The sequence below is a fragment of the Sciurus carolinensis genome, chromosome 14, assembly GCF_902686445.1.
Source record: "Sciurus carolinensis chromosome 14, mSciCar1.2, whole genome shotgun sequence".
NCBI classification, from domain to species: domain Eukaryota; kingdom Metazoa; phylum Chordata; class Mammalia; order Rodentia; family Sciuridae; genus Sciurus; species Sciurus carolinensis.
The window spans coordinates 8,089,391-8,105,734 of record NC_062226.1 but is presented as its reverse complement, the minus strand read 5'-3'; the positions used below and the strand labels follow the sequence as shown (position 1 = coordinate 8,105,734).

General features: G+C 49.2%; 2 protein-coding genes across 12 annotated transcripts in view; one reads left to right on the top strand and one right to left on the bottom strand.

Moving 5' to 3' along the window:
- Positions 1-16,344, top strand: part of Ralgps1 (Ral GEF with PH domain and SH3 binding motif 1) — a 245,413-nt gene that overhangs the window by 131,042 nt on the left and 98,027 nt on the right. The window lies entirely within an intron of this gene.
- The window catches only part of Angptl2 (angiopoietin like 2), a 33,483-nt gene continuing 19,309 nt past the window's right edge, over positions 2,171-16,344 (bottom strand). For all 3 annotated transcript variants that reach the window (XM_047523699.1, XM_047523698.1, XM_047523700.1), the window contains 3 exons: positions 7,814-8,007; positions 5,918-6,188; positions 2,171-3,805 (listed from right to left, as the gene is read on the bottom strand). In XM_047523699.1, coding sequence (XP_047379655.1) covers positions 3,606-3,805; positions 5,918-6,188; positions 7,814-8,007 — 665 coding nt within the window. In that variant the 3' untranslated portion in view covers positions 2,171-3,605. The remainder of the gene's footprint in view (positions 3,806-5,917; positions 6,189-7,813; positions 8,008-16,344) is intronic.

The following is a 16,344-nucleotide window of genomic DNA, read 5'->3' as shown; positions in this document are numbered from 1 at the left end:
GAAGCAGGTGAGGTGATCCAGGAGGTCAGGGAGGACCCCTTGAACTCCTAAGTGTCCGGGCTCTAGGCATGGAGGACTCCCATTGCCATTGCTTCCAGTCCTTTAAAGGTTTCTCTTTCACTCTTGCTCATGTTGGCAAAGGTTGGGGGAGGGTATCCTGTTCAGTGGTACCTGCTTGAGGAACATTACTGGTCAAGGTATTGGCCAAAACTGGTATGTGGGGGTTTGGCTGGCACAGGAGGAAGTCTGGGCTTTGTCGACTTCCATCTGGGTCCACAGAGGTGCCAATCATGGAGAACGTCTGTGATTGTAGGCCTCACAAGGTTACTGACTGGGAGGCAGAGGAGCACTGCTGATCTGGCGTGGGCAGACCTCTGGATGCCAACTGCTGTCTGCAGTGAGGGAGCAGCTCAAGGTCCCCAGGCTCAGGGTCCCTGAGCCCAACTCTCTTTCCCATGCTCTTTCTCTAAGTGCCACCCAGTGAACTGACCTCCTCCCATTTTTACTCTGGTGAAAGCAGGCTGAACATCTTTGAGGGCCTCACTCCTTCTTCTGCTTCCATATAGCCAGGGTGTGGTTTGAATAATACTCTTGGGTGCTAGGATGGGGCTTGCTGGTGGGTGGGAGTTGGTATCATCTGCTTTTATTTGGATCCCAAGTAGCTTACATAAAGGACTGCTTCACATTGACTAGCTTGACTTTCTGGATCTCTCTGCTTTGGGGTTTGTACGTGAGGCCAGTAAGCAGTAAGGGCGCACCTCGTTTTCCTTTGCCAGAGTTTCTACCTCTCCTTACTCTGCTCCAGATGTGGGAGGTATGGCTGTGGTCTGGGCCAAGGTGGCATTCCCCTGTGACCCAGCAACTGACTGGGAAGTGGGAGGAGGGTTGAGAACTTGTCCTCAGTGCCAACACCCAGTTCTTTCTGGATTCACTCCTGGTGGCACATTCTTGACTTCAAGCCTCACCTCCTGCTCTTCAGTAAGGTGGGAATAATAATCCTTCCTTCACAGAGTTGTGTGAAGGTGACATGAAAGACCAAAGTCCATTTCTAAGCATGTAGTAAACTTCCCAAACATCAGCCTTGGGACTGGGGGTGTAGTCCAGTGGCAGAGCACTTACCTAGCATGTGCAAGGTCCTGGGTTCCATGCTTAGCATCACACACACACACACAAAGTCCCCTTAACTACAGCCCCACCAAAGATTTTTCCACAGTTGTATTGCTTGATCGTTAAGGAAAACTGCTGGGTCTAAGAGCCTAAATGCATTTTAAATTTTGATATCACCAAATTACTCTTTAAAAAATAGCCAATTTATACTTCAGTCCACAGGACAGAGTGTGTATTTCTCTGCTCCCTCGTTGGCATGGAGACTGCCATTTTTACCTTTGCCAGTCTGAGAGGCAACACATGGTAACTAACCCCTCACCCAGTGTAGCCCCCTAGTTCTCCCTGAGGTTGACATCTTTTCTTGTTTACTGACCATTTGCAACTTCTAAGATGTTCACATACTTGGGTCAAGTTTTCTATCACAGTGTTTGTACCTTTCTTAGTTTGAAATTTGGGGGTATATCATAAATATTAATCCTGGATTTGCTATTTACTTGCAAATATTTTCTCATTTGATATTTGCATTTCAATCTTGTTTTGTTTTACTTTTTTTGGAAGACAGAAAAAAAATTTCAAGTCATATCCCTTAGTCTCTTCCTTTATGGCTTTGAGGTTTCCCATCATGCCTAGACCTGCCTTCCCAAGTCACAAATCTCTTGTACTAGGAGACAGTTCTTGTGGCCAGTTGGGGACATGACTTGGGACGAAGGAGATGGAGGCTCCTGGTGGGGAGCCATTGCAGTGGTGAGGAGAGAGGAGGCCAGAGGATGTGGTGTGGAGGAAGGCTTGAGCTGGTGGAGCGCATCTCGAGATTGCCTGCGAGGCCCTCTTAGGACACCTACTGGGGATGTTCAGGATGTAACTGGAAGCACAGAACTGGACTCCAGAGAGTCACACTGGCTGGGATGCTGGCATAGGGCTCAGGAGGGGTAGGTGGGAACCAGACAGGGAAAGTGCCATAGGAATGGATTGGGTGTGTGCCCTAGATGCCAAATCTTAAAGGGCCCAATCCGAGAGGCCCCAGGAAAGCATTCTAAAAGAGTAACACACAGGTAGATACATCCATGTAGCACTGATGGCTTTTATTGCAGATTTGTGTCATTACAAGGATAATCTGGGAATATATTAAAAAACCCTCCCTTTTATATACACAAAACATGCTACATGGTACACTTGTGAGAACTGCTGAGGTAATAGGCACGCACCCAGACGTGGACAGTACCAAACGCCCCACATCTCACATGCCTGACCCACGTGCCCACCGGGAGGGTCTCACCTTCCTGACTCATCTCTTGCCCCTGGCTTGGCAATCGTCCCGGTAGTACTGAGCCTGGCAGGATTCAGGAAGCTGCCATGCTGCAACACACCAACCAAGGGGTCTGGTGGCCCCTGTCCTCCAGAGAAGTGTAGTTTGGGGATGAGGTACAGACTCTGGTCCACCTGAGTATGGGGTCTCCAGTCTGTAGCCATCTGGGGGCCCCAGCACACTGGTGATGACTTCTCTTCAGCTGAGTGTCTCTGGCAAGGTAGGCTACTATTTGTGTGAAGGTTAAAATGACATGGAAGCTAAAGTATGAACGGAAAATACAGAACTGAATACACGATCTACATGGCCGCCAGTGTAGCTTTGGGCCTAGCCTCCCCTTTCCCGGCCAGAACCTGAGCTCAGACTGTTTCCTGCTCAGAGGTGGAGGACTCTTGCCTGGAAGGAAAGGTCTTGTGGTAGAAAAAGATGGGCAAGGGGTAGAGAGAAAAGGTGCCTTGAACTGCGCAGGTAGTGGGGACTGACACAGAGGGTGCTGGGTGGAGGGTGGTGACAATCCTGAGAACAGAGAGCATAAAAACAGAGATGGTTTTTGAAATTTGATTAGGTGCCCAAGGGGCTTCTTAAGAGTGGGAGCCAGGACCCCCTGTGTGAGAGATGAGCCTTGTAGACATTCCTGGAAGAATCCAGGCATGCCAAGGCCGAGGATTAGTCTTTGAATTGGGGCTACACAGCCTGTGATTTGCCCTTAGGCTCAAGAAACAGCATCAAGGAAATCTTTTCCTCTGAAGAGCAAAGTCGGGGACAACTTTAACATCTGAGAATTGGAGTGTATTTTGGTGTATATATAGCAAGCCCATATGTATATCTAGACATATCACATGTGATAGTATGTAATGCATATACATGTGGCATACACTTAAGTGCACAGAGAGGCTCATGCACATGTATATCATGAAGGTATTTTGCAATTGTGTTTTATTGTAGGGATAATTTATTTAAAGAAAGAGTTGTCTGCAGTCCTGTCCTAGAAACATGAGGGGCTGTCTGGTGTGAAGGAGAGTAGAGGAGGGACAGAGAACACTGCACCAGTTCAATTCCATTATCTGACACAGTGACTTCAGAAAACAGAATCCAGCTCCCAGTTCTTGCAGCCCAGGACGAGCTGGTGAGGAGTTGCTTACTGTGCTGGGGCTGCCTGGCGATGGCCACGAGAGATCAGGAGGAGAGCGGCTTAGTGGAAGGTGTTGGGGTTGGGCCGGATCATCATCACCACCTTCTTGAGTGAGTAGGAGCCTCCTCGGAACTCAGCCCAGTAGACTCCGTCCTGGTAGCGGCTCCGGTAATGGCCCCCGCGGTACCAGACCCCATTGAGGTTGGAGTGGGCACAGGCGTTATACCACCAGCCTCCCTTCTGGTAGTGGGCGCAGTTTCCTGCAGGAGAGAAGGGCGCGAGGAGGTCCCTGGGAGCAGGCTTTGTGCCCTGTCCACGGTGTGCTCAGGTCTCCTGCAAGATCCTTTCTGGGAGGCCTTCAGAGTAAGACTGCTGGAGAGATGGACCTTCTGAGGCAGAAGTCAAAGGGCAGGCTTTAGAGCCACTCAGGCTTTATAACTGATGGCCTGCAAGGTCACAGACCAGTGACTTCACCTCCCAGTGTGTCATTCTCATCTCTAAGAGTATGGTGAAAATCCCCACAACCAAGGTCTACACCTGCAGTCTGGAGAAAGTGAAAGTGGCCTGGGGTGGGCAGGGAGCTTCTTAGGAATTTTTAAGAGTTGAAAGGATTGTATTAAAGTCGTTATAGAATGACAAAGTAAGTGTTAAAGATGAAAATGCCCCCTTTTTTCCTCCCCAGCCTATATTCCACCCAAATAACTTCTTGTGTTATTTCATAAAAGAAGGATATTCCATAAAACTCTTGGCATTATCACATCATACTGAATTTTGCTGCCAAGGACAAGTAGTTCAGAACAGTAAGAAGTGTGGGCAAGGTGTGAGTGGGCGCACAGGGGCACCGTGCCATGGGGCAGAAAGAACCAGAGGAGCCACCATCACCGCTCGGGGGACTGTGCCTGGGAAGGGACTCCTTCCTCCCTGCTAGGCTTGGAGGTTGGAGGGCCTGATGGAGAGGCAGCCCTGTTCCAATAGAGATGTGGGGACAGGATGAGGTAGTCACAGCAACCTGAGGCAGACAGCTAGAAGAGAGCCTCAGCCCCAGGCACCTCAGGTTTCCCAGAGCTGTTCTGGGGCCTCAGCTCAAGGCTACAAGGACCAAGTGGTAGTGCTACATTTGGGGAGCAGGGAAAGCCCATGGCCCACCACAGTCTGCTTCCCATTCATCAGGGAGCCCCTCCTGCTCTGGCCTCGCCTACCCTAAGGGCAAGGAACCCTCACGTAGTTTTCCTCAAAGAAGCACCACAGCCAACCCTGTCCCAGGGTCTGACCAGTGCTGAGGGTCATCCTCCTGCCCTGCTCTTTTGGAAGCCTTGGTACAGCAAGGGCCTGTTTCTCCACTAGGGTCAGTGTTGTGCCAGTGTGGTACGAAGATAGGCAGGTCACATCTCACCTGTCCCCCAGTGTCAGGAGACCTGTCTGCTAGAGGGTGACTGCCTTGGGAACCTGGAGTGAAGCTCCTCCACCACAGTGCATAGGTATTAGGATGTGTGTAAAACACAGACCATTCCTGGGACAGTCCCCAGAAGCTGCTACTCAAAGATGGGGGGACTTGCTTTCAGACCAAGACTGGATGGGAGACCCAGCAGGAGGAGCCATGCTTGCCCAGGAAAGCAGACTGAGCCTCAGCCCAGAGGCAGTGCTAGCTACAGGGGTCACCAACCTACAGAACCCCCAGAGGCATCTCAAGATATTGGGTTTGGGGCCTTGGGAGGCATCAACTATGGGGAAGTCTGATGTCAGCACTTATGGCAGGACACTTATCTGCATATCTTATAATTTCCTGTGTTCTCCCTTGTTTCTTATTTAATTAAAACTGAATAAAGGCCTGGGTTTGAGGCACATGACCTTGGACAGATCACTTCATCTCTCATATCTGGTTTCCTGTCAGCATTGCATTAACATTACATACTAGAGACAGTAATGACCGAGAGCCCACTAACATTAAGCCCCAATCTTAGACAAAGCACTTCAGGTGTGTTCTCTCTAATCTTCCCCCTGCCCTGCAAAGTAGGCATTGTCCCTACTCACAGATGTGGAAATCAAGGCCAGAGAGATTGTGCAATGTGCTGAGGACACATGACTGAGGAGGTAGGGACAGCACTGGAACCCAGGGTTTGTCTGCTTCAGAGAGGTGAGGAGGGCGCAACCTGGCACAGGGGAGTGTATGTCTCTTTGCCTTTCCTCTTTGTTAAGTGCCACTGTGCCCAGCTTTGCAGAGGGAATCTGAGGGCAGTGGGTAGAGGAAGGGACTTTCAAGAGGTGGTAATAGGTTTGGTGTCTTCTTGTTCCCAAGCCCTGGGGTTGCGGGTTCTGGCTTTGGTTGACCTCTTTTCCCCGCCCCATACCTGGGTTTGACTCCCTTTTCCTACCTGTGTAGACGTCATGATCTCTGTCCAGGGTGGTGAACTGCTTGCCGTTATGCCAGGTGAAGGAGTCACCTGCATTACCATGGTAGCGACCCAGCCGTAGCTTATAATACTCGCTCTCTGGCTCCAGGCGGAAGCTGGCATATTCTGCAAAGACCTTGCGTCCAGACCAGTCCTCCATGGTCACCAGCAGTTTGTAGTTGCCTTGGTTCGTCAGCCAGTAAATATTCTCCAGGCCCAGCCAGTACTCGCCGTCAATGTTCCCAAACCCTTGCTGGGGAAGACCAGAGACAGCATGAGTGTGGAGCCTGTAGTGTCCCCACCAGCAACCTGGTGGCCAGATACTCAGCCGGGAAGAGCAGCCCAGGAAACAGCTGGAGCCAGAGGCAGGCCTAGGCTCCAACCCCTACTCCTCCACACGGTGGCTCTGTGACTTGATGAGTCACTTCAACTTTCTGAATTTCAGTTGTATATCAAGCATGTGAAAAGTAGAGACCTCGCCTCCTCTGGACCAGGTACCACATGATCCCCGGGTTCCTTGCCATCATTTGAGGATGCTCTTGCCTTCCCCACATGTTGCTGCATGTGCACAGACATCCACATCGTCAGTGAGAGCCTGGCGCACAGAAGGCATGTGGCCAGCATTCATGGACAGAGCCCTCACCTCCCCGCTGTGCATGTCACATGTAAGCCATAGCACACCAGAGAGGTATGAGCTGTGAGAGATGTGTCGCATCCACCTGGGCTCCCTTCTAGGTCTAAAACCTACTAATTTTTAGTATTGTTTCTGACAGGTAGTTTTAGGGTCACCAGATGCGTGATGGCCACCAAAGTCTTGTAAGTAGACCGGTTCATTGACAGTGACCATCTCTGTAGTTTGGTGAGCGCTCACAGCATGTGTGCACTGTCATGAGAACCAGGTTACCTTATTGACCCTCACACCGACCTTAAGAGCAAGGTACTATCATTAGCCTCCCTAGATGGGCCAGCCAGGATGAGCAGGGAGGGCATAGGCCTGGGCACTGCTGTACCACCTCCATGGGAGAGGAGGAAGTGTGGAGGAGAGATTCCAGGAGCCTCCAAGCTGGGATGTGGAAGAGAAGCAGAAATACAGGTTGGTCAGGAGGTGGGCTGGGGAACCACCAGGACAGAAAGAGACCTAAGGAGACATGACAGAGCCACATGCAGAGGCAGTATGGACATAGTATGGACATAGTATGGTCATAACTTTGGTGTCAGAGGGCTAAGCTGCAGTCAGTGCTTTACACAACAGCTGTGCAACTGTGAGCAAGGAACTCTCCCTTGTCACCTGTGAGCCAGGTCAACAGCAGTGTCCTTCTCAAGTACTGTGAGGTTAAAGCAGGCCATGCCACAAGGTCCCTGCACGGTGCATGGGGTGGGTACCCCATTCACTGAGCCACTCGCTGTCCTCAGAACCACCTATTTGTTCAGAGGATGGAGAGTGGGGTGCAGCTAAGTCCCAGCAACCTTGCTCTCTACAGTGATGAGCACTGCAGTGCCCTATAAATTGAGATGGGCCCTGCAGTTAGGACTCCAGTATTAGCACAGTTCCCTCCAGGAGCCCTTTGGGAGCCTCCCAAGGCTGAGAGCCTCAGGCCTTGCCCCTTCTGGGCACCCAGAACCAGTCTTACCCATGGAAACCCCAGCTGGGAGCAAGAGATTGCCCACATCCAAGCTGGAGCAAGCACCCCTCTACCCTGTGGAGCTTTGGTCCAAACTCTTAGCCACTGCCCTATGACAGGTGCTAGCAGTAGGCAGAGTAGGAGCCTGTCCTTACGACCCTGGTGGGTTTGCAAAATCGGCCCTGTCCTCATTCTTGTTGTCTTGGGGTGGGTCAGTCACCTGTGGGCAGTGCAGACAGGCCCCACTGGGTCTTACCTTGTATGTCTCCCAGTTTCTGAAGAAGTTGACAGAGCCATCCAGGCGCCTCTGGATGACAGTCCAGCCCCCGGGGTCATGTCTCTGATCGCACCATACCTGCATGAGGCGGTTGGTGTTTTCAGGCTTCACCAGGTAGATGGAGCTGGTGTCGTGGCCGTCCTCCAGGGCCTGCAGGCAGTCTCTCCATGGGCCTGGGGACACAGTTGTATACATGTCACATATTGCCTGCCACTAGGCCACAACCCCAGATGCACCCCAGATAGGCACAGACTCTGGCAAGGCTCCAACAGGAAGCCACAAGCCTGCAGTTTGAAAGAACTGGTTTTTGTCTTGCAAGTGTGAGGGAAAATGTGATATAATAGCAAGAGCCCAGGACAAGGATCAGACTGGCTGGACTCCAAGCCCAACTTCCACCCTCACTCTCTCCTGCTGTGACCTTGGGGCAGCTTCTTCACTTCTCCCCGCCCTTGATTCTCTTATTTGTAGAATGGACATCATATTTACTTCCTCCAGGGTTGTCAGAATTTCAGAGATCATTTATGTGGAAGTTCCTGGAGTGATTTTTAGAAAAGTTAGTGTTGTTGGTGAAGAGATGTGTACTGCTAGATGTGGCAGCACTTGCCAGCACCGGGCTGGCTTCCTGCTCTGCTTTGCCAGCCAGTCTGGGCTTCACCTAACTACACTTCTGAGCACCAGGCACACCTCAGCCTGGCTCCTCATCTGCCCTTCCAATGACAGTGCTTCATGATGCCACTGCAGCTTCTAGTAAGAACTTCTGCAGGGTCACAAGGCCCAGGTTAGCCTAGAGTTTGGCCATGTAGCCAGGGACATCAGAATGTTGCAGGGAGTCATGCACCTGTCTCCAAGCATCTTCTGGGGGCACCAGGCTCCCTTTCAGTTCAATCTGTATTTCCTGAAGGAAGCTCACTGTGACCAGATGCTCAGAGCCCATGCTTCTGAGATTGCTGAAAGGACAATGTATGGGACACACCACAATCCATGGCTCTCCTCAGAAACCCTCAGAAGGGTTCTAGCCTCTGAATAACTGCCATAGGTCTTTCAACCCCTCCACCCACAGCCCCAACCTGCCCTAGGGCTTTCCTATGTCTGAGGTTGATCACTTCAGCAAGTAGTACTGACTTGAGTCACCAAGATGGGGTCCTCCTTATTGATCTCAGGGAACTTCAGGAGATCTTCAAGATCTAGTCATTCAGCCACATAGTTTAAAATAAATAAAATCACTACACTTTGTTTCAGTCTCTTTAAAATATTTCTCAGACAGAGGATGGTTAAGATCAAAAGTGCTTAGAAAATTCCATCTTGCTCTATTAGTTTGTATGTTCATTCGAAAGCTATTAATTTAGGGCTGCTGAAGCCCAGGAGAGCACGGCTGCTCTGGCAGCAGTGAAAAGCTGGCCTCGCCTGCCCGCTCTCCATGCTGCTTCCTGAGGAATCCTGTCTTCCTCCCTCCTTGGGGTCGGGGTGCCCTTAGCAGCAGGCACACTCAGCTTTGCCTGTGAAGCTCCAGCTTCTCAGCTTCAGTCCTGTGTGGTGCTTGGCCAGCTAGTCCACATATGGTCAGAAGGGTGAGGTTTGGGTTTATCCTTGTCGGACATCTCATTGGGCCTTTCGGGAGCACCTGTCTTAGAGCTGCCTTGCTGCTCCCCGTCCTGGGCTCCCAGGGAAGTCTGGGTGCTGACCATCACTACAGGCTCCTCCTCCTTCTTGAGGGCACTTCTCACCTATTTACCTTTTCCCCAGTCTTCTCCACATGGGGCCTGGGGCAGGCCCCCGTGCATCCCACCCCGGCACAAGGCATGGCACCGGCAGCTGTGTCCTCCCTGCCCTTGGCCCTCTTCAATAACCATCCTGGGGAAGGGACGCCAGATCTCCAGGAAGAACATTCAGGAAGGAGAAAAAGGCTTTGGTTGTGTTTGGCTCATGCCCCAGGGACCAAGACAGAGAATAGGAGTCTGTCCCTGACAGCTGGAGCAGAGCGCCGGTGGGCGTGGGAGGCCGCCCGCTCCTTGCCAGGTCAGCCGTGCAGGAGGGGCACTTGATGTGCTTGCTGGAGATGGAAGATCCAGCAGGGGCTACCAAATAATTCCACTTAATCAAGCGACAGGCTTCTCCTGCAGAGCAACTGAGCTTCTAGGGGATCGTGCAGTAGAGAGGCTATCCTTGAAGGGGTTACCATGTAAGGAAACTTTAGAGCCCAATGAGAGGGTGGCAGGTGGGTCCTGTGGCCCCCAGCCTGCATTCCTTCATGGCTTCAGCTTTACCTTTGGTGTCCCTAAAAAGGAAGTGTTTTTCAATATTTTGGGGTCTCTGGTCCTTTTAGGAATTTGGGGAAAGCTCTAGACTCTCCAGAAAGTGCACAGACTCACACAATTTTGTAAATAGTTTCAGAAGGTAAATGAACCCTCAAGCCCAGATTATGAACTCTGAGCACTAAGAGAGCCTGTTTGGAGCTGTAGTAATAATGGTGAATAATAGCAATAGAGTATACGTACGCTGGGCCTGGGGCAAGCCCTGCCTGGGGGTTCCCTCTTCCCAACACTCCTGTGAGGTGTCAGCAGCCTCCTCGTTTTTTTACAGATGAGGAAAGCAGAGCCCCTGGGACGTTAGGGTCCCCCCACCAGGTGACAAAGCCAGTAAGGCGCAGGGTGGGTGGTCTATGTCCCCAGGCGATCTGGGTGGTCCAGAATCCTGAATCCAGAGCACTCTTCTTTCTCCTCAACCAGAGTGAATGTGAGGATTGGGGGGCCCAGGCTATAATCTCTGTCCTATTTTTTTAACCTGGTAGCCATCCAGGTTAAAAAAATAAAAATTTATAGTTCTTCTTTGTCAAGGTATTAAACCCTTTTTAAAAAAGTTTTTTTTTAAAACCTTTGGGTTTTTTGTCTGTTGACTTCTTAGTAGCCTTTGCCCACTTTTCAACTATTTTAAGTATCTTATGATGTAGAAGTTTTCTTTTTCTTTTCTTTTCTTTTTTTTTTTTTTTAGGCAAATCTAGTAATTTTTTATTTTAAATCCTTCTAGAATTATGGGGCACGTATAAAACAGGAAGTGTTTTGCATTTCATGCTGTTAAACAAGACTCCCCGTGTGTCCCTGCAGCCTGCATTTGTATGACACTCAGGCCTGTTGGCTTCCATCAAGAACTGTGCCCCCATGCTGATTTAAAAAGAAAAACAACACCCAACTATAAGTAAATAGCAGAAAGATCAGCAGAATAGAGGTAAGGGAACAGGGGTGGGGTTGGGGGAAGTACTAAGGACTGAATTAAAGCAAATTATATTCCATGCTCTTATAATTATGTAAAAATGAATGCTAATATTATATATAACTAAAAAGAACCAACAAAAAAAAGAACTGCATCCCCAAACAGCTCTCCTCTGTGGACCTCCACCAAATCTCACACATTCACATGCATTCCTTTCCTTACATTAAAGGCACTGTGCAAATGTAAAAATGCAAACAATGGGTGAAAATTAGTCCAAGAGATAGGTTGCATTGAAAAATTGGCAGCAATGAAATGATTGTGTGACTGCATTAAAATAGTTGAGCCCAAGCCTCCTGATTCGATGGGCAGTCCCCAGCTGCAGCAGGGGAGTGATGCAGTGGCGTATCTGTTGTGTGCAGTGTGATGAGAACTCTGCAACTGTAACGTATAAATAACACAGGGACAAATCTGCCATTGTTACAAATAATGCCCTGGGGAGCTGGGTGAGGCATCCAACTGATTGAAGAACCCATGGTTGAGCAAGTGTGGCACTGGAGAAGGGACTCCCAACTTGGAGTCAGGAGCCACTGGCTCAGATCTCGGAGGCTTCACCTATTCACAGTATGACCTGGGCAGTTTCCTCACTGAGCTGAAAGTTCTCCTGTAAAATGGGGAAGGAGCACCACATGGAGCAGCTGGGAGGCTGGCCTGAGCAGGTGCTGAGCAGTCCCTTTCTTCCCTTTATAGGCGAAAGCTGACATGGTGGAAGTTGTTCATCCCCTTTTCTCTCTCTCTCTCTCTCTCTCTCTCTCTCTCTCTCTCTCTCAATACACACACACACACACACACACACACACACACAAACATTACTGTATGTTTTGAATTTCCAAGACTAAATATAAAGCTATTTGCTATTAGATATACTCCACAGGCATAATTTAAAAGTCAGAATTTCAGTGGAAAAGGCCACAATGATGTATTGAAATAAAGAATGGAAATCTTTTTTGTCAACGAAGCTAAATTTTCAACACGCAATGGGCGAAGCCCTCCCTCCGAAATGGTGCGAGTGCCCAGGCAGTATTTGACTTGGCTCCCCTTCTGAGAGGGCTGCTCTGTCCAGAGAACCAGGCCAATACTAACGCAGCAGCACCTAGGCTCAGAGCAGCGTAAGCGCCCCAACCTCACCTCTATAAAGACCACATTTACACCACAGCTGGAATGTTCCACGTGAAGAGCCATGCAGCCGCCATGGCTGAGCTGAGCTAGTGTGGTTCCCTAGAGGGGCGGCAAGGGCACAGGAAGGACACAGGTCCTGAGGCCAGGAGGAAAGAAGGGATGCTGGCACATCCCTTCTGCAGAGGTGCAGGTGTCAGGCTCTCGAACCCCAGTGCCAGCCCTATGATCCAGGTTGGGTGCCCGAGCCCCTCCTTGTCTCCTCCCCTCCTCTGGTGCCCTTGATAGAGGCATCAAGCATACAAGCCACCCAGCCTCCCAGGAAACCAAACTTCTCTGAGAGCCAATTCAGTGTTCACTACCTCCAGTCAGGTCCTTTCTGGTAAAGGCACATTAGAGCGGCAGCCAGGCCAGGCCCTCGTGTAACTTCCTCTTCTCTTTCCTGTCTATGGCCTGGGCTAGACCAGAGTCAGGCCAACTCACCCACCTAGGCCCCAGCATTGAAATGGGTTCACAGAATGTAGCAGCTTTCAGTGTGGGCTCCCTACTCCTTGACTATCTGAGCAGGGCTACTGCAGCTCCCCCTGAGGAGCAGCGAGAGGGGCAGAGGCCTTCCCAGTCATGAGCCGGGCTGGCCAGCAGTTGACTGTCTTTCATCTTCTAAGCCCAGCCCCAAACCTAAGGACTCAACCACTTTTGGCCACGGAAAGGACCCTGGGGCCTGTGGCAACATCCTGGGGAGCTACTCCCATGAATGCTTTAGTCCCTAAACCCCTGGGGAGAGGTTTCTGTGATATCACAAAGTCACCTGCTTTTGCATGAGAACTGTATGTGGGTTTTCAATTACTCTTACTTATGGCCTGTCTCTAAAAAGTCATTTCTTTGTTCCCGGAAACATTTTTCTAACAGAAGTGACTAGTTGTTAAGATTGGATCTGGAATTTCCTGTTCACATTTATCCATCATGAGTGCCAGGGCACATGGGCTGTTAGGCAAGTCCCACCCTAGTCAGGAGCAGGATTCCTGGGAGTCTCACCAGGGCAGGAGGACAGGCAGTGGGCAGAGTCCGGGAGGACCAGTCTATCTGATGCTCAAGTCTCATTTATCCAGAAGCTTGATGGAAAAATAGTTTGTTGATGGCCACACATATTCTGTGTCAGCCACTAATTTTTACTGAACCGGAGCCCAAAACTATTACCTTTACACAGGAATAGCTTGTGCCGAAGGCCTCTAGTTCCTGCAGAGCCTCAGAGTTGACATCATGAATGCCATTTCCAGTCATTCCAGGGAAAAGGTCCAAGTATTCTGCCCCCTCTTGAGGCTGCCTTAGTCTTCAGGTGGTGGGCACAGTGCCTTTTCAGGAGTTTATGAAAATGTTTGACGCCTTAAAAAATACTTATTGGCTGTCAAATATGAAAAGAAAACTACAAATTTGGAATTTATTAGTATATAATTGAATTTCTACAAAGTATAACATCTTGTCAAGTTCATTAATTGTTAAATTTAGCCTTCATAAAAATGTTATTACTTTTGGGAAAACAATTTGTAGGTTAGATTTTTTTCTAACTTCCCAAGAATTCCTGAACATGTCTGATGTTTGCTGAGAAATCAGAGCCAACCATAAATTAATTGAGTTACTCTTAGCCAAATAATTTCAAAAGTAAAATTATTCAAATACTTTCAAGATTGTTACAGTAAAAATTATATTAGATGTGTGAGATGGCCAGTGGGCGTGGCTTCAGTGCACTTGATATAGTCTGGGACCTCCTAGGAGCTCTTAGGCCCCATGAAGGGTTTAGAGGGTTCTGTTTGTGCCAGTTTGACCTTAAGACAAACAGATGTCATAATATTGCTTTCCAAAGGACACTGAGAAGCATGTGCCCACTCGGGTTTCCAGCGGTGCAGGTGGGCAGGGAAAGAAACAGGGGCTTAAAACAAAGAAGAGAAGAGGTCAGACTGGGAAAGGCTGTGACATCTTGCTGGAGAGGTGCCCAGCTTGCTGGGGGCTGGTGGGAGGGGAACCCTGGGGCTCCATGGGGGCAGCTGTTAATGGTGCCCAAGGCTGTGTAGGGGAGGAGGTCACTGGATGTGGATGTAGGCGGTGCACAGAGCCCCTTGCCCCACACCCAGGACCCTGTGAGGATGACCAGGACTCTCAGTCCAGTGCAGGAACAGCATGGAAGGACCCATGATTGCAACCCACAGATGCTGGACAGTGCTCCACAGCTCTGTGGTTGCCAGCCTGTTAACTCTTTTCAAGGAAGGGGCCAGCTTCCTTGACGTCTTAAAGGACCTATCTTGCTTTCGTCCATCACCTTTTCACTTTCCAGACACTTAAAACTCCTTTTTATACCCTGTTCTATCATTTTACTGGGGCTCAACCATAGCCAATTGGTATGTACTTGGGCATTACATCCTTTTTCTCTTTACAAACATTGGGCATTTGCCCAGCACCAAGCCTGGTCTCCTTAAGCTCCTGAAAATTGTTGGCAGAGGTTCCATGAACATATCTGCAAGACCCGGCCACCTTCATCACCTCCTCCAGGAATCCTTTTCCATCCCCATGGGAGTTACTGAATCCTGCTCATAAAGTGCTTTATGTTATCGCTAGGATTTAGTAAAGTTGGTGACCACCATATATCAAGGGCCCTCCACCTGCTAGGCATCATATGTGCTGTTTCATCTATCCTCCTGAGGCCCTGCAGTAAGGAGGTCACACACCTGGGCGTGGGAAGCACAGGGTCTGGAATTAGAACTCAGGTCTGCCTTCTAGGCCCAGGTTCCTCCTCTGCATTGTACTGATATTTTCACACTGTGTTAGACCAGGGTATGTGTGGGGGCATCTGTCTCCCCATTAGGCTGTGGGCTCCTCTTGGGTGGGTGCCTGGTCAGGTCAGCGAGCCTTCATTCATCTTCCCAGGCTGCATATTCTCACCAGCCTGAACCACAGTCTCTTCCTCACCCTCTTTCTGTCCTTTCCAGCTTGAGAACCATCTGGAAACAGTCCCTACAGCAGCTGATTATCAGCATCCCAACCAAATCCTGACAAAGGACTGCTATTTTGTGGGGGAGACTGAACTGTCTGTAGTGGGGAGTTGGCACATGGCATCTGGGGCCAGATGGTTGCCTTTTCTGTTCTTTTAGAAATTACTCTAGAAATACCACACTAAAATACTTAATTTGAACATTTAGAAAAATTTTATAACTAACATATTTGTCATTTAAACTAAAATTCTCTTCTTACCAAAATTGTTCTCTTCATGTACAGTAATTTTAACTTAAATTATTATATTTTTAAAAAATCTATTAAATTCACTATTCACTTAAAAAAAAAAAAAAAAAGGATAACCTACAACTAACCTACAACTACTCCATCAGCTCATCTTGAGATACTGAGTGAGTATCTTCAGCTTAGTGTCAACATACTCTTCTCCAGATTCACCCCAGGGAAGGCTGAGGCTGAAGCTGAGGCAGTCATATGGGGACTGGGGAGGAACCATCTCCAACATCCCATAAGCAGGACCCTGGGGTCTGCAGACCTTGTTGATGTGGGTAGAAGTCACTGAAGGTGCACATCGTTACTTTCACAATAGTAACCTAACCATCGGTGTCAACGAATTCAACCAGCAATGTTTTAGACACTCAGAATTACAATTCTGCTTTCTTTGTCTTAAAAAAAAACAAAACAAAACAAAAAAATGCTGGCAGCCTCTCAGGGTTACGATACTGTCTACTATGTAAACTTGACACGATGACCCATCTGTGTGACTAGCAAGCTGGCCACAGATGCCCGATCTCCAGGATTTTCTAGATTACTTCCATTTTGCCAAATGCCAAACTGTTAGGATTTCCAAGGCATGAGATGCCAGATCCCCACGCTTCTAACAGTAACAAGTTGATAGTTTATCTCCTGTGGCTGCAAATATCAGGGCGTTTAGCCCAATGTCATCCTTGGAAAACAGCCTGAGGCCTGGAGGAATAGCTTTCCATCACACTCAAAAGCTCTTTGTGATCAGTTCCCCAAGCCACCAGAGGAAGAGGATGTCCCTGGAACCCTCTTCCTCCTGTGACTTTTGTTGAGCAAGAAACCAGCAAAGAATGAATGCACTTTGAAGCATCACTGCATTTTGT